At 31.9% G+C, this 23,239-nt stretch overlaps 2 protein-coding genes across 2 annotated transcripts in view; both read right to left on the bottom strand.

Moving 5' to 3' along the window:
• Window positions 1-1,281: 1,281 nt before the first annotated feature.
• Window positions 1,282-11,293, bottom strand: LOC130801507 (granule-bound starch synthase 2, chloroplastic/amyloplastic-like). The gene is made up of 8 exons (XM_057665374.1): window positions 10,533-11,293; window positions 6,421-7,024; window positions 5,735-5,799; window positions 5,160-5,237; window positions 4,954-5,064; window positions 4,183-4,227; window positions 3,348-3,521; window positions 1,282-2,495 (listed from the first exon to the last, which is right to left on the bottom strand). The coding sequence occupies exons 1-8, from the start codon at window positions 10,881-10,883 to the stop codon at window positions 1,539-1,541; spliced, it is 2,385 nt and encodes a 794-aa protein (XP_057521357.1). The 5' UTR covers window positions 10,884-11,293; the 3' UTR covers window positions 1,282-1,538.
• Window positions 11,294-15,615: 4,322 nt separating this feature from the next.
• The window catches only part of LOC130801506 (amino acid transporter AVT1I-like), a 14,523-nt gene continuing 6,899 nt past the window's right edge, over window positions 15,616-23,239 (bottom strand). Inside the window, exons 2-3 of the mRNA XM_057665373.1 lie at window positions 18,639-19,246; window positions 15,616-16,185 (exon numbers count right to left, since the gene is read on the bottom strand). Coding sequence (XP_057521356.1) covers window positions 15,667-16,185; window positions 18,639-19,246 — 1,127 coding nt within the window. The 3' untranslated portion in view covers window positions 15,616-15,666. The remainder of the gene's footprint in view (window positions 16,186-18,638; window positions 19,247-23,239) is intronic.

The raw sequence follows: 23,239 nt of genomic DNA, 5'->3' as shown, positions 1-23,239 counted from the left end.
CCACATTGCATCTATAGCCTCCTCATCCTCAACCGGAAAAGCTAACAAATCTCCACTCAGATTGTATTTAAAACTTAAATTAACAGTACTTCTTGTAGTGTCAATACCAATCCTAGAGCATATAAAATGTTTAAATTCATTCAAATCCATGTATGAGTTGCATGCAAACAGTTTACGTTTTCCCCCAACATACTTAACATTATTACTAGTTGATCGAATTGAACCATTCCAAAAGCATACAACGGTGACACGAAATGAAGCCATTTCTACAACAACACATAAAAAATCAACATCACCATCAACTTCATAAATATATGACCACTATACATTTTACATTCAACTAATAATTCTGAAACAAACTTTTAAAAGTGAGGATCAATGTAAATAGCAACTACATTTGACATAATCGTAGAGCTCAAGTGTAAATGCCCACTACACATGAAATACATTTTAAATTCACCACCAAATGAAAAAATTTATAATAAAAACGAACCTCAATTAGCTGTAGATCAAGAAGAATTACGTAATTGGAAGCTTGTCAACCTACATTAATGTGAAAATTGATTAAAACACAACAAACCCTAATTTTTCGAATATTGAAAAAAAAACCAAAAAAAATTACCTTAGATCGATCTAAGAAGACTACAGCACTAATTACTGGTACAAACTTGAAACTTGATGACCTTAGTTGAAGGAATGAAGATCCTTACAAGGTTGGAATGAAGAAGGAGAAAGTAGAGAATTTCGGGAGAAAAGTATATCGCGAAATGAAGTGAGGAAGAAGAAGGATTCTGGAAAAATATAAAGCTATAAGTCGCTGTTACTAACAGCGACTTACAACTTTTTATTTTTTTTTTTCCTTAAGTCGCTGTTACTAACAGCGACTTACCCGAGGCTAGGCTTGGACGTACGGAAGCTTATTTTGGGACATAAGTTTATCCCAATCTTATACTTGGAATTAAAATGCTAATTAATCTTATTTATTTCAATCTTCCATAATTTGTAGGACAAATTACTTCTCCGCACAACTTGAAAATTTATACTGTTAATATCAAATTATTGGTCCCCTGAAGGCCTTTGCAAGGGAAAGAAGAAGATTCCATGTCGTACTCCCTTTTCGAACTTCTTCCTTCAAATATATATGCCCTTTCCTATTCTTTTGAATAGCTACACCTTCCTCGAAAAACTCTCACGTAAAAGAGTGTAGCTATTAAAAAGAAACGAAAGAAAAGTATGTCGTAGCGCCCTATATTCATCGACACTACAAAATGTTCAACAAAGGATCACCAAGGGTGCAATTCACCATAGCCAGCACTATTATATACATATTACTACAAAATGCTCCTTGTATACATTTATTGCTTCCACTATCATCTACTATTTTGCAGCATCTCAACAAGAGATTACACTCGAGATTACAACCAGAAACATACATATAAATACAGAAGTTCTTCCCTATAGAGAAGGTACCGACTTCAGCCGAATCAGTGTAGCGACAGAGTACCTGAGCTGAACTAGAGGCGTGAGCAAGTAAATGGTCACCACTGGTACTTAGCAGCAACAAGGACTTCCTCATAAATCTCAGCAGCATGGTCCCAACTAAGATCTTGAGTCATTCCGCGTGTTTGGAGACCTTCCCAACTCTCCTTGTATTGACGGTAAGTTAATAAACAGTTTCCTAAAGCATCAATCAAGCGGTTTGCTTCAGCCCGGTCAAATGTCCAGCCGTAGCCTGTATTGTTATACGGGTCAAAAGGTTGGACCGTATCTCTCAGTCCACCAACAGCATGAACGACTGGAATTGTTCCGTAATGCATTGCATATAACTGGTTAAGCCCACAAGGCTCAAATCTTGAAGGCATGAGCAAAATATCTACGCCAGCTGTGATCCGGTGGGCTGTCTTTACAGAAAACCCAACCCATCCCCTTATTTTATCTGGGTATTGACTCTCACACTCCCTGAGCATTTGTTCTAGGTCAGGCCTCCCGGTACCTAACATGACTAGCTGCACATCTTGGCTGCTTAACCACGGAATTGATTCTGCAATGATGTCAACACCTTTCTGACCATCTAGCCTCCCAATGAAACCAATCAATGGAACATCCTCACGATCAGGTAAACCGAGCTCATTCTGTAAAGCTGCCTTGCACTGTGCTTTGCCGGGTTTAAGTGTGTCGAGCGAATAGTTAGTGTAACCATCAGATTGTAAATGAAGATCCAATTCCGGGTTCCATTCTGTCACATCGATACCATTCACTATGCCTCTCAATTTCCAATCATTGTCGTTAATGATCCCATGCAAACCCCAACCACCCTCTTGAGTTTTCAACTCCCAGGCATACCCATGACTAACGGTCAAAATACGATCAGCAGCCTTGAGACCAGCAGCAAAAATATTAAAATGCTCTCCACCCACAGGATCATACAACTTGAAGTAATCAAGGTAGTGTGGAGGAAGATCCACATAACTGAAGTCATCTACAGGACCCCGGCCCTGATAGTTATCAATTTGTTGATTAATTAGAAAATTTGAAAAAAAAAATAATAGTTTACGAATTACAGCCTTAAAGTTTAAAACTTTTGTGAATTACAGCCGCCAAAGTATCAAAGTTTACATGTTCAGGCTAAAATACAGAATTCGACCATTTTGGTGGTCGGAATTTTACATTAAGTGGTTAGATTTCTGTGTTTTTAGCCTAAACCTCTAAATTTTGATACTATGGTGGCTGTAATTCGCAAAAATAAACATTGAGGCTGTAATTCGTAAAAAGTGTTAAACTTTAAGGCTGTAATTCGCAAATTATTCAAATAAAAAATCAAATTGATCTTGAGGATAAGTGTTAAGAGGACCCTTTGTTGATACGTTGCACAAAGTGACTATGCATGTATAAGGTTTGGTTGCATTACCAGAACCTCATTTCAAGGACACACACAAAAGACCGGAGCAGGTTTATACCGACAACATTATGATTCTTCTAGAACTCATGGTTCTCTTATCCTGGTTTCAGCCTTAAAGGATAATTTGTCATCTCTTAATCACGCATAGAACAGAATTTGTTAAAATCGTGTGTTGACAACACTCTCATGGTTCGATTTTAAGAATAGGAACACATACTATTGACCCTAATTCTCAGCTGATGCGTAAAAGATATGATAAAGATCATGATGCGCATATCTCATATATTAATTTAGTGATCCATATGACATGTAATCAATAGTATGTGTCTTCAGGTGAGAATTTTTCTAATTTAGAAGAATAAGCCAACTGTAATGAGAGCTGTTAGCAGCAAATTGATCAATATATATGATGCAACAAACTACAAGGTCAAGCCCAATAGGCAGGTACCTGATGAGCTATGTTGTGGATAACAAGCACTGATCTTGTGTACTTCATCAGTCCATTGTCGCGATAGTATGCCTTTAAATACACAGGAAGGAGTGCAGTATGCCAATCATTTGCAATAAATACCAAATTTCCGTCACCATAGCACACGCCTCCACAAGGAACATGCCAAGGAACCTGGAAAGATTAAGATGGTACTCCAGATTTTATTTGCTAACCAGTTTTTAGGGTAGATAGTAAAAAGAATAGCACAAAAAAGTTGGAATAAATAAAAACCGGGTAGAGATGAAAAAATCAAACGGAAAGTAGGAAGTATTTGGGAATTCCCGAAGAGAAATGTATACAAAATTACTAACAGCAAGATTGGTTAGCAGTAATGATAAATAGTAGCAACAGCCCGTTTGGTTAGTGGTACTAAATGATGGTAATGGGAATGATTTATTGTGTAAAATTTCATCAAAAGCTCCTTGTCAATCCCATTGAGATGAAAACTTTGATCACAAAAAAGCTTTTTTGTTTACAAATTTCCATTGCACCTAATACCACCTCTCCCAATGGTAATGCATTGGAATGAATGTTAGGAAGAAAATGAGATGATTGGAGTTTGGACAAGTATGACCATCAAGGTAGCCAAGAGATTTTTCAACCAAAATTACACTGGTTTCATTTTCATTATTACCGTTTAATACCACATTCCAAACGGGCTTTAGTATTCATACTATGTTCATCCTAGCTACTTGCTGTGATTTTTATCTTGCGGGTACACGTCTCTAATTTACAGCCGAAAAAAAAACTAACACTAGGAGGCAATTGCAAAGTCAAGCTTTCAAAATTATACCTCAACTGCCACCTTACAGAATAGAATCATACGCTTCAAAATGTCCTGCCAAAAAAATGAAATCGTTTATTTCTTTGTTCGATGAAAGAAAAACGGGAATATCTTCAGAAGAGAGAACACAAAAGGAATTCAGGTTTAATATCAGAAACAATCATACTCCCTCTGTCCCAAATTAGTTGATACATAAGGGTTTTAACTTTTTTGGTTTTCGGATTAGTTACAAGGATAGGACGTAATTAGGGGTGTTCAATGGACCGGGCCCCCATTTTGAGCCCTTACGGCCCATTTTTAGAAGGGCTTAGTAAGGACCGGGTCGAAAATGGGCCGGGCCGAAAACAGGCTCTACTATAATTAAAATGAAGTGGGCTATAAAAGGGCTTAATAAGGGTCGGAAAACGGGCCTTGGTAAATAGCATAAGTAATGTATAATTTAAATATTATAAAAGACAATGTCAATGGGGATTATTAATATTTTTTCGATTTAATTGTTATAAATTGATAAATGGGGATTAATTTTTAGTAATAAAAATGGGCAAGTGTGGGCCGGGCCCATTTAAAGCCCATATTATGTTTGAAGGGCCCTTATCCAACTCGGCCCATATTTACTTAAGCCCGACTCGGCCTTTATCCGGCTCATTGAACACCCCTAGATGTAATATTGAGTAAATTAATAGGTAAATTTAATCCATCTCTTAGAAAACCATCCAAATAAATGTCAAACAACTGAAAGCAAACATATATGATAGTGTAAAACAGAAAAACTCTGAATACCAGCCTATTTCCTCCATATATATCTTTCCCAAGATTTCGAAGCATTGGGGCTTCAATGAATACAAAGTCCACACCATCAATGTACGTATGGAAATATAATACTTCATTATCCTGTAAAAATAGCTGAAGTTAGCTGACACACGAAAGAGGTGATTGAAATACTATCAAGAGTGAAATTGAATTTAACTCTACCTCCTATTACTTACCTGACCAGCCACTTTGTATCTTTTCCTCACTCCTGTATATTGACAATCAGCATATTCAGCATATCGAGGTATCACAACCTGGAAGATTCATTTTGTATAAGAAAAAAAACTTGTATGTAGTCAAGAACAAAGTAAAGTATCAAATTTCCACGAGATTATACATTTCCGATATTTTATACTCCAATTGTGATGCACATCTGTAACCGTAGTTGTATCTCAAGGTCCTAAACAAACATCTTAAAGACAAAGAACAAAGAAATAAGACCACAAAAAATGAAAAGAAAAGACCGCATAGTAGAATGCACAAAGGTTATAGCACACAATATTTTTCGGATTGATGGAAAAGTCTCACTGCTAGTTTCCATAAAAATATTTATCTTTGAACTTGTATAATTGAAGATAAGAGATCATGTAAAAGATTCTTCTTTGATGATAAAGCATACTTCTGAAACTATAGAAAAGATAATTAACTTTAATGACTGAACCTACTTCTAAATCTATAGAAAAGATAGTAAACGTTTCTTAAGAAATACACAACACTGCACTTGTAACCAGAGAAAGAACATTTGTCTCACCATTACTCGATGCCCTCGCCGAGCCAAAGCTTTCGGCAAGGCGCCAGCAACATCTCCAAGCCCACCTATAGAAACTCATTGTAATTACATCATGTGACCAAAAAAACAAAACATTTAAATAAGTAAATAAAAGAACAATTAGAAGTTCATTGAAAAATTACAAAATAAGTTATTTTAATTGATAGATGCATCAGAGCGTAGATGTGCTTCTGAAATAGGCAACAGCACTCCATTACTCCAATGCCATTAAGTGGCTCCCTGTCCCACCTAGGCAGGGTTTGGGGACCTGATATACACAACCTTGTCCTTGTTGGTGATAGCAATGAGTTTGTTTTTGATTGACCCTTGGTAGCAAACATCATTGACAACTTCATATGATTTTGAAACAGGAATTTTCAATATTCAAAATATACTTTCACACCATCAAGTTTTGTGGTTTACTAATTCACCTTTCAAAACTCAATTTTAAAGTGTCTTCACCACCAAGTGCTTGTTTATTTTCAATGATTCTCACTACTTCCTTATGACAACATAGAGGTGCATGCTTTATATAATACCACATTGATAGGCGAGATATTCCAAGGAAAAATACAAATTCATCGCCAGTCACTATACTTTTGACAACGCGCCAAACGGGCCACAAAATAGAAGTACTCTTAGCATGAGCAGTCAAGGGAAATATAAACCTGTTTTACACCAAGGTGCACATTCAGCAGCAACCAAGATAACATTCATCACATTTTGGCCAGCAAGAGGAGGAGGCTTATCATCTTCAACAGCAGCGTCGTTCACCAGCTCACTCAGCTCCTTGAAGTATGATTCTCCTAATTTTTTTTCCTCTCTATCCTTGATGCTAGAAGATTTATTGGTGCTTGATGTATCTACGCCATTGGCACTTGCCTCACGTGGTAAACTTCCAATAGTTTTCATTTCTCTTTTTCCAACAATTGGGCTTCCATTTGATATGGAGGAGTCAGTTTCTGTCGCCTTGGTCAAGACCTCTTTTGGCTGAGACGAATCAAGATTTGACATTTCCAATGCTGATTTCGTTTGTCCACTTTTCTCTTTTAGCAAACTTAGTGGAACTTGCAGCTGGTCTGCGTTTACCTTGCTGGAAGCTGAATCAGATTGTCTTGCAGCACCAGTACTAATGTCATACTCATTTTTTACAAGTGTTTGGTTTGCACCAAGAGCATCATTTTGAGAGTTGTAAGCTTTGTCAGCTGGTGCATCATCGGAGTTGATTACACTATTTCTTATAGATGAAACTAGCTTTTTCCGTTCAGCAATCTAAAAATAGAAGATTGTCATCAAACTCACCTTATAAGAAAACCAATGCTATAAAGAAACATACATAAAGCACTCATGAGTCATACCCCAAGTGAAAACCTAGATATACAACGTCAGTCCAGAAAATGTTATTCAGTCGACAAATTATTCGGTCATTACAATGCTATTGCAGTAGCACAAAGATGCACAATCAAATATCAAAGAAAATTTTTTCTCTCATGCTCAAGCCGTCTGTCCACTTGAGACAGCATCATATAATATGTAAAAAGTAAAAACTTCTGTCCTAATTGTCAATGTGAAAATCAAATACATCACATAAGATGATAAATATAAGAATAAAAATACAAACTTCATTTCAGATAAAGCACCTATGTAGCATACTCAACTTTAGTACTCAAGCTTAGCATGAATTTTGAATCGCACAGATATCTGGTAATCAGCAATACAACTCCTTTTTTCACTCATTTCTATCCCACATGCAGGTAAAGGGGGATGGTAATTAGGTCGAGCACGCATAAAACCTTGTCACATCCACAAGTAACAATAGACGCAATCTTTACAAGAACTCGAAGAAGAAGCAGTCTAACATTTCATAGTCTTAGTTTTAAAAGGAGCAAGGCACTCTAAGGTCCTAAGGTCCATGTTCCTAAACTCTAGGCGCCAGCCTTTGGGTGTGAAGTGCCCAAAATTCAGAAAAAATGAAAACCCATAAATTATCTTAGAAAAGTACCCATAAGAAAAATAAAAGAGATAAGAAAATATATGAGAAAAGGAAAAGAGAAAAATACCCATGGGCTTATTCTGAGGCTAAAAACAAAAGGTGCTCTGCCAGCACCCTCAAGCATTTGCCTATAGCTTTATAAGGCGATATAAGGTGTTTGTCTTTTGGAATTGCCTTGTCCAACCCTATAAAGGCTAGCACATCACCCTCCCAAGGAGCTTGCCTTAGGCACGTCTAGGTGAGCTTTTAAAACTAAGCCCATCAAATAGTTGTATTAGGTGTAGCCGTGTAGGTGAGTGTACATGATGAAAGGTCTGATCGTCGAATGCTTTTCCCTCTCAATATAATTCATCTTCCAGCAAACTATGGATTTTGGTAAAAGTTTGTATAAATTTTCCATTTATCAATGCAATCAAAAAAAGAGACATACATAAAATGCAATCATTAAAAGGATGAAAAGGTGTCTACAAATTAGCAAATGAGAAAATATAAAACCATGGAATAACAGAGCAAAGGAAATAGCCTAACATTATGGGTCAGCAAGAGCTATTATTGTCAATAATTTCATTAGGTTCATATTATACTAGTACACATGCAATTCAAGGGGGTCTAGAGTTTTAAATGCGCTAAAATATAGCAATTTGTGATAGTGTAAAGACATCATGAAAGCATAAAGAACGCACGGCTGGTCAGCTATATTTCTCAAATTCCCAACCTAAAAACTATCACAGTCCATTTGGTTAATGGTATTAATGGATGGTAATGGGAATGATTTATAGTGTAAATTTTCATGATATGTATCATGTCATTACCATGATAATGAAAGTTTGATCCTAAAAAAGTTATTTTCTTTATAATTTTTCACTACCACTTAATATCACATGTTTAAGTGGCAATGTATTGAAATGAATTTTGTGAAGAAAATGAACTTGTTGAAGGAGAATAAGTATGACCATTAAATTTATCAAGAGATATTCTTACCAAAATTACGCTAAAATTCCATTACCATTCAACCATTTAATATCGGTTACCAAACAGAGCAACAAACAATTGAGTAAATGTAGGCATGGGTCTACCTTAGGCCATGGCAACATACTCCACCCCATAATTTTGAAAATGGTAACTAATCTTTGTTGCAAGGTAGTCATGGAAACTAACTTGGCTCAATTGGCATTGATCGATGAGGAAGCTTTTTACAACACTCTATACCCATATTAAAATCCCATATTTCCTATCTTTAGTTTACATTTCAATTTCTTCTACTTATTTTTCTTATTGAGAATTAGAATATGGTCCTTCTGTGGAATTAATGCTTTCACCCCCTTTTTCTTTTAATCCATTTTTTTTTCCTTTCTTATTTTCTACTTGTTTTTTGAATTACTTCAAAAGTTCTTCAAGTCTTTTCCTGAATATATTTATCTTCTATAACAAGTATAGGTAAGTTTTAATCTAGATTAACAGGTTATAAGCTACCAAACCTTAATTGATACTTAAATTATTAATATTCGTAAAATACTTGAAGTAGTAGTTTTCTGTTCTCTATTTTCAATACTACACACTTTCTTTACTATTGATTTAATTTCTTTCTTGGATCGATTTTGCAAATTTTAGGTCATAAAATGGCCATTGGATTTTATTGGTGTAAAAAGAAGCTACACATGAAAAATGTTTAAAATATCACAAATTCTCAAATGAGACAGTCTCATGATGAGACCATCTTTATTGGGCTAAACCAATGTACCTTTACGACCCGTTTGGTTAGTGGTACTAAATGGTGGTAACGGGAATGATTTATAGAGTAAAATTTTATCAAAAGTTCCATGTCATTCCCATGATGATGAAACTTTGATCATAAAAAAGTTTATTTATGTACAAATTTCTATTACAAACTAATATCACCTCTCCCAATAGTAATGCATTGGAATAAATTTTATGAAGAAAATGAGATATTGGAGTTGGACAAGCATGACCATCAAGGTAGCCAAGAGATTTTTCAACCAAAATTACATTAGTTTTCATTCCCATTACTACTGTTTAATACTACTTATCAAAAGGGCCGTTAGTGTCTTAATGTAATCACTTATAACCTTAAAGTGATCACCTTCAATTTTAAAGTGATCACTTATACCTTAAAGTGATCATTTACAATCTTAAAGTGATCTATTAGTGAAATTAACTAATTATATGGATCCTTCTTATAGTAAGAACTGAGACGGTCTCATACAAGACGAGTGAGTCACTTAATGACTGGGTTGATGAAAATGTTGTAACCTTAAATCTCACAATAAGTTGATTTTATTTGGTTCATATACACCCCACTTTATTTTTAGGGTTGAAGATTTGACGATGTTGTGTTGAACTTTGTCCAAAGATCCGAGTTATAGTAACATTATCTTCCTTTTCTCCTAATCTTATTTTCTTAAGTACACGACTCATTTTACAAGCAAATACTCATCAACATGAACAACCTATACCACATGATCAAATACTGAAACTTTTACAAAAAATAAATAAATAAATAAATAAATAAATAAAGAAAAAAGCTATACTACATGATCAAATTTGGGCAAGGCTAATTAGGTTGAGTCAAAGTTAACTTAAAACATATAGCTAACGGGAATCCAGTGATATGGTTACAATGGTTACACTTTTAATTTATAGCGGTTATAATTTATAAATTTTAAACTTTGCTGCTAATTATAAATGATTTTAAGCTAAATACCTGACAAATGATTAATTTATATCTGCAGAAAAGTCAAAAACCAAAGCTAGAGCCAAAATATCTACCTGTTGTAAAAGCTCTTTCTGCATAGCTAAAACCTTATTGTTCTTCTCAATTGTAGCATCAATAGCATCTTCATTTTCATCTTTATCTTCTTTGCTATGTTCACCTTCATTTAAATCATCCCCAATTGCCTTCAAACGATTATATCTCATCGAATTACTTCTTCTACACCCACTCACTGATTTCACACAGTATAAAGATAATCTCCCATTACTATTATGGTCCATAAATTTAAGGAAACCACCACCATTAACAGGTTTTCTGCGCTGACATGATAAGAGATGCGATCCATTTGAGTTATGAAGTGAACACCTTGTTTCAACCATAAAACGGAGTGAATTTAAAGACGCCATTTACGTGTTCGACGTAATGCTTGAAGGAAAAGGAATATAGTCTGAGAAAAACTAAAGTTGCCCAATTCAAGAAATTGGAATTTGAAGTAAACCCAGAATCCGAAATTGCGATTAAAGTGGAATCAAATGAAGGGGAATGACAAAGAGTTTGAAGAAAATTTGCGTCTGGAAGACTAAAACTAACACGTTCGTTTAAAAAGAAGAGCCCACATCATTTTGGGATCATGAAAAACCTGGGAATTTTTGAGGTTCACACTAATCAAGAACAGATGGAAAGATAAATTGAATTTTTTTGGGGAAAGCAAACAATATACTCGTCCTGTGTGCAGTGTGATTGTGGACTTCTTGACATTCTTGTAGAAGATGACTTTCGAAGCATGTCTGATATCTTATGTAAAACTTTCTTGTAGACACGTGATGGGAATCTCGGGGAATCTAAATCCAGCCCCTGGATTGGATGTTGTCTAGCCCAATTTCATCATATGCGCTTGTGCATAGTAAATTCACAAACCAATAATTCCTAATCAATAACTGTGATTTGTAAATCATTATAAAAAGACAAAAAAAATAATAAATTAAACAAAATTAAAAAAGATAAATTAAAATTACAAAATTTTCGTCCTATCAAATCCTACCACATAAGGTGATTTATTAACTTCACAAATCGCCGTTATTTACTAAGAGCTACTCTTTACATACAACCCACAAAAATTCTTGTGTAGGATCGTCCCATTAAAAGGACAATTGACAAGAGAGCTCAAAAGTTGTATATGACTGATTTTAATGTATATGTGATTGGTTTTAAGCTATATGCGATTGATTTTGTAGATGTAAGTTATATGTGTTCAGTTTTAAGCTATATGTAACGGATATCTAGCTACATATGAGCGCTTTTAAGTAGTATGTAATCATCACATGAAATATTATGCAGTATTACATTTATAAATGTAAGTACTGATCATGTTTAATGCATATGTGATCCTATATGCGGCATCCTAATATTGAAAAGGCCGCATATGAGACGGGCTGCAAACAACCGATTTTCTGAGAGACGTCTCTCATGCCCAATCTATCAAAGCTTAATGCGTACTTATTGTATCTTTAATGCCTACTTATCATATCCTTAATGCTTACTTATAATATCCTTGTGTCTATTTATAGTACTCATAAATGCCTAGTTATAATATCTTTAATGCTCACTTATAGCATTCTTAATGCCTATTTACATTATTCTTAATGTCTATTTACATTATTCTTAATGCCTGCAATCCGTATCCTTAATGCCTACTTACAATATCCATAATGCCTACTTACATTATCTTTCAATGCCTATTTACAGTACCCTTAATGCCTACTTACATCATCCTTAAAATGTCTACTTATCGTATCCTTAATGTCTATTTACAATATCCTTAATGCCCATGGAGTAAGTATGCAATACCTACAATATCTAAAATGTCTACTTACAATATCCTTAATGGTCACTGAGTAACTTACTTTACAATTTCCTTTATGAGTCGGCCCAATTAGAAATGTTTTCTCAAAGAGTCTGTCTTTCACAAGAATTTGTGATTCACAAATTTTATAATCAAACCCTTTCATAGATGATACAATTTCTATTGAATTGGCGTAATGTATAATTTTAGTAATAAAGTGATTGCTTATAATCTAAAAGTATCACAATCTTTAATTGACTAATTATATCTTTAAAGTGATTACATAGGAGTATAACCTTAAATTGACCACTTACAATCTTAAAAGTGATCTTTTATAACCATAATTAAGTGATTACTTATAACTAGACTAGTCAAAAGGGGTGGGGTACGAATTGCGGGAGAGGTCAGTTTTGATCGGGTCAATTTCAGATCATGACATTTTCGGGTCGAATCATTTTTGGATCGGATCTTATCGAATTTGGGTTCTATTTAGGTCAATCCAACAGGTCAAGGATTTAAAAACATTTATTTTTTTTTCATTAAGTTTTGTTAAGAAATATATATAGTAATTTTTAATATTTGTTAAGAAAATATATTTTATAAAATAGAATCAATTCCAAAAATATAAAAATTGACTAGAAATATATCGGGTTCCTACTGAAAATGATAATGTGTAACTGAAAATAATAAAGTGAAACCGAAAATAGGTCAAAACGTTCGGATTCAAGTTTCGGTGTTTGACTTAGTTTTTCTGGTATTTTCGGATTGTATCATTTTTGGGTTACAAATAAAAATTTATGGGTTTTTGACCCACTAAATTACAATCGGGTTTGGACAAGTTTAAGTCAGATCAATTTTGCAAATCTACTCATAACTTTAAAATGACGAACTACAAATTTGAAGAAATGACTTTTTGTAGTGTTAAAAGTGATCATTAATAACCTTAAAAGCGACGAGTTAAAGAAATAAATTAGTTGTGTATGCTCATTTTATGATGGCTTGATTTTATACAAGACTTAGAAGGTGTTCTCTTCAACTTATTTTTTTGACTTATTACTTATTCTTATTGGAATCAGATCAGATCAGACCAGATCAAATCAGATCAGATCAGATCAGAACTATTCAGATCAGATCAGAAAGTTTCAGATCAGAACAGACCAGACCAGACCAGATCAGATCAGACCAGACCAGATCAGACCAGACGAGACCAGATCAGATCAGATCAAACCATACCATTATTATTATTATTATTATTATTATTATTATTATTATAGAATTCAACTAAATATAGTCAACGATATTTGGGCATCAATTCAAAGAGAAGCAGAAACATCGTAGTTTTTCATGTTTAATTTTTATAATGTAATATATATTATTAGATGGAGAAACTATGTAGTATGTAATAATAATAATAATAATAATGATAGTGATAGTGATAGTGATAGTGATAATGATAATAATAACAATAATAATAATAATAATAATAATAATAATAATAATAATAATAATAATAATAATAATAATAATAACAATAATAATAATAATAATAATAATAATAATAATAATAATAATAATAACAATAATAATAATAAATAATAATAATAATAATAATAAGAAAAAATTAAAAAAAATTAAAAAAATAAATAATAATAATAATAATAATAATAATAATAATAATAATAATAATAATAATAATAATAATAATAATAATAATAATACCTTAACTACTATTATTAATAACAAACTCAATGAAACCAAATCAAATCTGATCAGACCAGATCAGATCAGATCAGACCAGAGCAGATCAGATCAGACCAGACCAGACCAGATCAGATCAGACCAGATCAGATCAGACCAGACCAGATCAGAAAGATTCAGATCAGATCAGATCAGACTGAATCAGACCAGATCAGATCAGATCAGATCAGACCTTAGTAAATTCAGATCAGATCCAATAAGATCAGATGAAGAGAACATGTCCTTATTGTTGTAAGTTTGATTACTTGGTTGGTTTTTAAATCGGATTTTTTATGTAATATAATATTTAAGTTTATTTTTTCAATTGGGAGTCATATTGGATCAAATCAATGATTCAACATATATAAGTTGGCTTAAATAAATGATAAATTAGCTAAAATTAATGTTATTAATATTACCTCTATTATGATATAGATGCTACATAAGGTAATTGCACGAAAGTAAGAAAAGAGCTTTTTTTTTTCTTTAAAGAGAGGAATAGAGAAAAGAAGAACAAAAGAAAATTATCAATGGCTATAAGATATAATTTTCAAACCATTGTAATCATGGAAGTATAACTCGTAATCGATGGTCACAAGCAAGTTTTGCATAAGACCATTTCATCATGAGACGGATCCATATAAGTAATCTAAATTAATTATGTTTAAAATAAAATTAATTGAATTAAACTTACATAATAGATAACTAAATAAAAACTTTTTTTCATTAACTTTTAGGAAAATAAAAATTGGGTCAGTTTATATTAAGCCGTCTCACGGTGGGACGGTATTAATAAGAATTTGTCGAAGGTTATGGGTTTAATCTCTCCTTTCAAAGGATCATCTAAACCAAAAGTTTAAGTTGATGATTGAGACCCTAATAATGATTTTCTACTCAATCAAGAATATCATATAAAAAAGAGTTATAAGCTCATTTTCAAGTGGTGGAGAAGTTCTTGAAAATAAGGTTAATTAATAATGATCAATGTCAAAGTTTGGTCATAGTCAAGGTTTGGGTTAAAGTCATGGTTTTAGTCAAAATAAACTAGTCCTGTTTGCAAGGTCTCTTGAAGATCATATGGTGGATGACTATACATAACATATGCGATATATTTCTTCCCGGGGGTTACTTTCTTGATATACTCAATTTATAATGAAATGGGAAATGAATGAGAAATAGAAGATGGATGTTGAATCAGTATAATGCATGCTCAAAGGGGATGAATGATGAAGTGCATGAATGCTATGATACATTAATTAAATACATGGATACATTAATCTCATTTAATGCTTACATTAAATACATCATTTTTATTATGATTGAATATTTCACCTTCCTTTTTACGTTTCCATGCTTTTATTTTCTATAAAAAATAAATAAAGCTTGTCTTTTTACAAGAAATTTTAAACTAGATTTAAAAAAAAAAAAATTTTAGTATTATCCAAAAGTCAAGTATGTAGCTCGATCGTTTTCTTAAGCTCTTATATAAGCTAGATTTTACCCACTCATTCTACATCGATTAGACTAAAAACATAATAGATATTTAACTAATGCACCTGTACCTACCAAATTGTTTCATAACTTTATTCTCAATAAACAAAAATACAAAACTATTTCACAATAGTTCCATTTACAATTTGTACTAAAGAAGAGTAAGTACCAAACATTGCAATAACAATACTTAACAATATGGTTCCTATCACTAACATAATCTCACCTTTAAAGGAAAAACCAAAAATCTTCAAATAACACAAGCATGGAATAGTTATTGATGCACTAAGACTTAAGAATGCTCCAACAAGTGTCATAAGATAACCAAAGAAAGGAACAACCAATGCTACAAATACTTGACTAATAACTAACAATGTCCGTACGATTATTTTGAAGTATCTGTTCTTACGATGTTTTGGAAACCAACCTTCTGCAGCATTTACAACTGGTTGTAACATCAATGCATATTTCGACAGTGGATTGACCAAAGTAGTATATATTGCAATTTTAGAGCTTAGTTTGTCAGCTGGAAGATTCAAAGTTATTTGCGAATTTACTTTTGAACCGAACATTAGGTAGCCGATGATTGCCATAGAAGCGTAGCATATTGTCGAGAGTAGGAAACATAGAAATAATATCTGCAATAAGAATAGAAGTAAGATTATTATAATTTTAAGGGAAATTTCACACGGTAACCCTGAGGTTTTGGGTTTTTCGCATAGTAACCAATTCTTTTAAAAATGAGTCTATTCCCATTATATTGCTCAAAAAAAAAATAATTCCCACTTTGCATTATGTGGGAAACTATTTCCCACATTACCGTCCACGTCAGTTTTTTTTTTTTTTTTTTTTTTTTTTTTTTTTTTTTAAATAAAACCGCTACCTGGAAAGGCGGTTTTGTTTAGAGATCTGAACTAAACCGCTACTTGAAGTGGCGTTTTGTGGATTTTAATTTTTTAAAAAAAAAAAAAAAAAAATAGTAAACCGCCACTTGAAGTGGCGGTTTTGTAGTAGTACAAAACAATATATATTTTTTTTTAAATAAAAAGTAAGATAACCGCCACTTCAAGTGGCGGTTTTGCAGTAGTACAAAACATTATTAAATTTTTTTTTAAAAAAAAAAAAAAAGTAAGCAAACCGCCACTTCAAGTGGCGGTTTTATAGCAGTACAAAACAGCATGTCATTTTAATTTTTTTAAAAAAAAAAGAAAAAAATTAATAAGCAAACCGCTACTTCATGTGGCGGTTTAGTGCTTAAGGCAAACCGCCATCTCAAGTGGCGGTTTTGTCTGAAAAAAAAAAAAAAATTTCTGACGTGGACGGTAATGTGGGAAATAGTTTCCCACATAATGCGAAGTGGGAATTATTTTTTTTTTTTGAGCAATATAATGGGAATAGACTCATATATAAATTCACGAGGTAACCCTGAGGTTTACGTAGTTGTACCACCGTGATCTTTTTGCACATAAAAACGTTAACAAATGTTAATTTCGAAGCTTTGAAGCTGCTACACGCCTATTTATGCGATTCACCATTCCAAATGCCATCAGTTTCAACCTTTTTCCCCAAATTATAAACCCCAACTCTACTATCTTTCATCCAAATTATATTTTTTCCCCCAAATCCAAAGATGGTAGAGTTAGGATTTATATTTTGGGGGAAAATGTTGAAACTGATGGCACTTGAAATGTTGAGTCGCTCAAATACAACTACCTTAAAGCTTCGAAATTAACGTTTGCTAACATTTTTATGTGCAAAAAGGTCACGGTGGAACAATTTAGTAAACTTCAGGGTTACCGCGTAGATTTTTTAAAAGTTTTGGTTACCACGTGGAAAACCCAAAACGTTAGGATTACCATGTGAAATTTCCCTAATTTTAAATATATGTGAGAGTTTTTTTTTATGAGTAATTCATAAAAGGGAAATTCAAAAAAAAATTATTGATTTTTATTTTGTATATAATTTGTACAAAATTGTTGGAAAATGTTGATTTTTAGGGTTTTTAGATGTTTTATTTTTTATATACTGAAACAACCCCAAAACCGTGTTTAAAGATTTATGTTTAATAAAAAGATATATATACAAATTGTTTAATTTTTGTTGACACTTTATGTTTCTTTTACATATCTTATAACTAAATGTTATTATCAAATACACCGGATTGACATGATTGACTTGAATAAGGCATAAAATTGCTAATTGTGTTGGGTTCTCGATCTCAACTATTAAAATTGCTAATTGTGTTGGATTGACTTGAATAAGGCATAAAATTACAAAATCCCATATTATAGTTTGTATTTGGTTTATTATTTCTTAATAAATTTGTGTAAAAGATTTTTAGATATTTTAATTTATACGTTTTACTCGAACAAGCCTAAAATTGTGTTTAAAGATTTATGTTTAATAAAAAATAGTTTTTAATGTTTTATTTGTTGTTCAGACAATAAATTTCTTTTACATATCTTATAACTAAGTGATATTAGCAAATATATCGGATTGAGATTATTAAGGCACAAAAATAGTTAATATTGTTGGGTCCCCAATCACAACTATTTAAGTTGCAATAATTAGCTAATAAGAATATTGTATTATTGATTTCACATGCTTAAAGAACATGTTTAAATGTTAAATGAAAGAAAAAATTACATCAATAATACAATCTTTGTTAAATTATTTATAATAATATCAACTTTTGATTAACCATGAATAATACTAATTTAGGAGTTTTTTTTTCTAGAATAATACCAACTTTAGTTTATTAGCTAATTTATCAATTTTTTTTGTCATATAATTATTTATAGTTTGATTTTTAACATGTCAGGGATATTCTAAGAAAACACCCTCATTCAAGATTAATCAAAAGTTGATATTATTATAAGAAAATAAGCAAAAGATTATATTACTCCTTATAATTTTTCCTAACTGAAATTATATTTATATTTGTTTTAGTTTTTCTATTCTTAAACATAATATAACTTTTAACATTATTCAACTCAAATTATTTTTAAAAAATCCTTTATAAGAGACTAAACAAGAAAAATTAAAAACATATTTTTCAATTATAATTTCAAACATTAAAAAAAAACTTTACCTTAGAGAAGTGATGTTTTTTCTCCATGGAGTGATATAGGGTAGGAAAAACAGGATGAGCACAATAGCAAAAGCCGTATAAGCTAACAGCAGTAGGAATCCCAGACCAAACAACAAGCTCTCCTTTGTAATGAAATCCAATCCCATCAAATGTAGCAACTCGTACAACTGATGCTATTATTATAAACGAAGCTATCACACCTGTTGCAGATATATACGACAGACTACGAAGATCATCTAAATATACAGTTGGAAGCATGATTAACGCCACAATCAACACAAAACTTTCTCTTCCTCCTATTTTTATTCCAGAAGCTTCCAAGGAAAGTTCTGGAAATAGATTGTGCAGATTATCACCTTCCATTATTAGAAAGCCTGTTACAACTAAATATAGCTCTGTGCACATAAATGTTGATATGATTGTTCTTCCGATTTTCCCAAATGCTCGCTCCCCAATATCTGGGTATGATTTAATCCTGGGATCATCTTCCATGCAACGCTTTATGAGTAAGCCTGTGTAGAATGCTGCTATTGCCACTATGAAGATTAAAATGAGGCTTAACCAGCCACCCGAAGCCAGAGCATATGGTACTGATAGTATTCCAACTCCTGATCAAGTAGGAAATTTTGATTATTGGTACTAATTAAATAATGAAAATGAGATTGAAATTTAGTCTGATTTAACCATTTATCTTCTTCAAATGTTAGAATTTAGAAAATCTATCTGTGCAATTCTAATTAAGAGTAAGAGAGGTAATCAACATATAAATTCAAAGAAGGTACGTTTATTACTATTAAAATTAATTGATAGTAGTAGAAGTTATTCATGATCAAGTTCAAAGTTCATACATATGAGTAATAATTGACACATTAAAATATATTGTAAGAATGTTGTAATGTTGGAAATATATATATATATATATATATATATATATATATATATATATATATATATATATATATATATATATATATATATATATATATATATATATGCAATTGATTTGGTTATTAGTATTAAATAATAAGAATTGTTATGAAAAGTTAATAATAATTTAACTAGAAAACTATTTGAGAAATTTTTTATGACAATTAAGTAGAATATATTAACTTTAAAAAATTTTATCTTAGGCTATAAAAGAAAAAGCACATCCCTAAACAAAAACAAGCAACCCATAACCAACAAAACACCAACAAGGCAAACAATAACACAAGCCAAAAAACAAAGCAGCTACTAGCTACACTAAACAAAGAGGCTAATTTCCTATTATTTTTATATCTAAAAGCAACAAAGAAGATGACATTGTTAGCAACTACACAAGGCGCTAAATCCTTCTTGAGAAGTTTTATATATTTTTCTTAATTTAACCATTTTTCTTCTTCACAAAACTCGTTCTTATTATCTGTTATGATTACTTATACACGTTGTATTCGACTCTAATAAAAAATTATTAAAAAAACCATGTTTAAGGATAAGTATTATATTATCATCGTATGACATTCAATAAAAAAGATTCAAAGAAAATTACCTTTCAAGCTTATTGGAAGATAATTTCAATTGAAAAATATTGAATTAAATAGAAAATTAATGAAATTGCAATACTTTCTAAACAACAATAATAAAATTCGTTTAGAAAGCCTTATGCCATTTTTTCTTTAGTCGGTTAAGTGCGAATGATAATAAGAAAATGCAAGTTTATTTCTCTCTTATGTACTAATAAGTTTTCATGACATGCAGATCCCATATTCTTCCTGTTGACATTTTATGGCACTAGATAAACTGTATAAAATGGGTACTCTTTATAGAAAGTTGATTCCAACTTTAACGAATGTTTAGCCGAATAACATACACAAACCATATATATTATAATTATTAGAGTAAATTATAAAAAACTACCTAATCTATACCCCATTTTGTAAAAAACTACCTTATGTAAAAATTTTGCAAAAAACTACCTTATATAATACAATTCTTTGCAAAACACTACCTTATAACGGTTTTTGGCCTTTTGACCGTTAAGTATAACCGTTGACCCTCACGTGACAGTCACGTGATTTGCAGTACAAACCTTCCTTGCCTTGTTTCTCTAAGATTTGCAGTACAACAATGGCAGCTCATCTCTCTGTTTGCCTCATGAATCGGATTCTTGAAGGAAAAACGATGCTCTCGGGTCTTGTAAAGCCTTGAAACTATCCCTTTCTTCTTCCTTTGTCATTTTCGGTCCAATTCATTTACTAGTAAACCACCTTTTTTGTATTTGAGAAAGTAATTTCCAACTACCCGATTCTAATTAGGGTTAATGATTTAGGGGATTAATTATGTAACTTTGTGACTTATGACTAAATGGGGTTTATTTTAATTTGATGTTAGCTCCAAATGTGATATTTTTTTTCATTTTCTATTTTGCAGCTAGCACTCTGCTGGTTTCCATTGCATTTCATGGTTTTCGTTGATTTATTTGGGTTTCATTTCACTCTGTTGATTTTAATGGGGTTCATTTGGGTTTAATTTGGTTTTCATTTCACTCTGTTGGTTTTAATTTGGCAATCATTTCCATTGTTGTGCGTATTTTGTTCTTTCTTTTCCTTGGGTGTGTTCATCTTTAAGAGGGATGATTGTTGCAGATCATTATCTACCTTACATAAGAAATGTTTAGAATCAAGAAGAAATGCAAGATTTTGTCTTCATGGATTGGCAGGACTATTAGTGGTATCGGTCGGATTTTGTGGCTGTGTATTGGACCGAAAATGACAAAGGAAGAAGAAAGGGATAGTTTCAAGGCTTTACAAGACCCGAGAGCATCGTTTCGCCTTCAAGAATCCGATTCATGAGGCAAACAGAGAGATGAGCCGCCATTGTTGTACTGAAAATCTTAGAGAAACAAGGAAAGGAAGGTTTGTACTGCAAATCGGTCAAAGGCCAAAAACCGTTATAAGGTAGTGTTTTGCAAAGAATTGTATTCTATAAGAGAGTTTTTTATAAAAAATTTTACATAAGGTAGGTTTTTACAAAATAGGGTATAAATTAGGTAGTTTTTTATAATTTACTCTAATTATTATTATAAATACAACTTAGGTGTGTCATATATACTTTTTAATCGATAAAAGAACTAACTATAATTGTAAATTTTTAAGTGCCTACTTTATTAATCAAAACTTCAGATATTAAGTCTAGTCTAGCTCTAGATCCTAGGCAAATACTTACTTTTTCTAGGGGTTAGAAATGACCATTTATGGATCTGTATCATTTCATATGACCTAAATATAAGAGAGCTTCCAAAAAAACATTTTATGATTTGTTATATATCGTCATAACAATGAAATCAAAAACATTATTTTCTAAAATCCATAACCATGATGATAATTCTCTTATCTCATAAATTTTATCTTAATTTTTACAATTCATAATGATTAATTTTCTTAGATAGGATATATTTACGAGTCTTGACAAAGCTATTTATGTTTAGAAAAATTTATTATTGTTAATGTACTACATACTTGTAATTGAATCCAAGGGAAATGTATTTACTACCTAAGTTTGAGAGGAACGTCAAGGGAAAATGATGATTTTGAAGGCTAGTATTGAAGGTTCTTTGAAAGTCATTAGATTGAGGATGCTGCCCAGGAAGAGGAGGAAGATCACGCATATTTTATGCTACAAGTTTGGTTGTTTCTTGGACCACAATGTTGATGATGAACAATGTAAGTCACCAAGCAAGGTGATATTTGATGAAGGGGATAAATTTATTCATGGTTATCAAAATCGCGATCTGGATCGTATGATCGTACGATCCTACGATCCAGATCGGTGCCAGCGACTAGAATCGTGCATAGGATTGGAATCAGTCAGGATCGTGCATAAGATTGGTAGGATCGGTTAGGATCGACTAGGATCGTTGGTAGTATCTTTGTTCTTTTTTGCTTACTATGGTTAATTGTTATATCCTTATGTGTATGTGCTATAAATATATTATATGTAGTGTATATCTTATATATATATATATATATATATATATATTGTCATTTCATTATGAATAGAGAAAAAAACGACATTAAAAGAAAGATATGTATGTATTTTAAAATTAAAGCAAAACCTTGATAAAATGTATGGGTTCTTAATGTTTTTTAATAAATTGAAAATGATCAAATAATAAACATACACATAATATAACTTGTTATTAATTCTGCAAATTTGTAGGATCATCCGATCTTACAATCCAATCCTAAAGATCTGACCCCACCAATTAATTTCGATCCTACGTAGAATTCCAATCCTAATGACCTTGCTATTCATTAAATCAAATATATACAAGAGAGATATCATAAATACAAGGAAACAATATATTACACAATATTATATACAAAATAAGAACTTTTAAACAATATTCTAATTATGTTAATCTATCATAGAGGGAGGATGTTGTGAGTGTCTTTCTTATCATAATTGTTGAATTCTAATTAACAAATACAAAACTTAGTTTGTGGGGAGGGTACCTTAGTTTGGTAGTTACGTGTTCTTGCTTGGGTTTTTACGTATTCTTGCTTAGTTTGGTATTTGTCCTTATTTTACTCTATTTTCTCTTATTTTTATTTTTTTCTTTT

The sequence above is a fragment of the Amaranthus tricolor genome, chromosome 15, assembly GCF_026212465.1.
Source record: "Amaranthus tricolor cultivar Red isolate AtriRed21 chromosome 15, ASM2621246v1, whole genome shotgun sequence".
In the NCBI taxonomy this organism is placed as follows: domain Eukaryota; kingdom Viridiplantae; phylum Streptophyta; class Magnoliopsida; order Caryophyllales; family Amaranthaceae; genus Amaranthus; species Amaranthus tricolor.
Note: the sequence above shows the minus strand (reverse complement) of the source record. Positions and strands in the feature narration are given on the sequence as shown.

Coding starts and splice junctions, on each gene's coding strand:
- LOC130801507 (XM_057665374.1), bottom strand. CDS start 10,883: ATGGCGTCTTTAAATTCACTCCGTTTTATGGTTGAAACAAGGTGTTCA. Junction 4,228..4,953: donor TATATGGAGGAAATAGGCTG/GTATTCAGAGTT, acceptor TTTTTTTGGCAG/GACATTTTGAAGCGTATGAT. Junction 2,496..3,347: donor TCCACAACATAGCTCATCAG/GTACCTGCCTAT, acceptor GATAACTATCAG/GGCCGGGGTCCTGTAGATGA.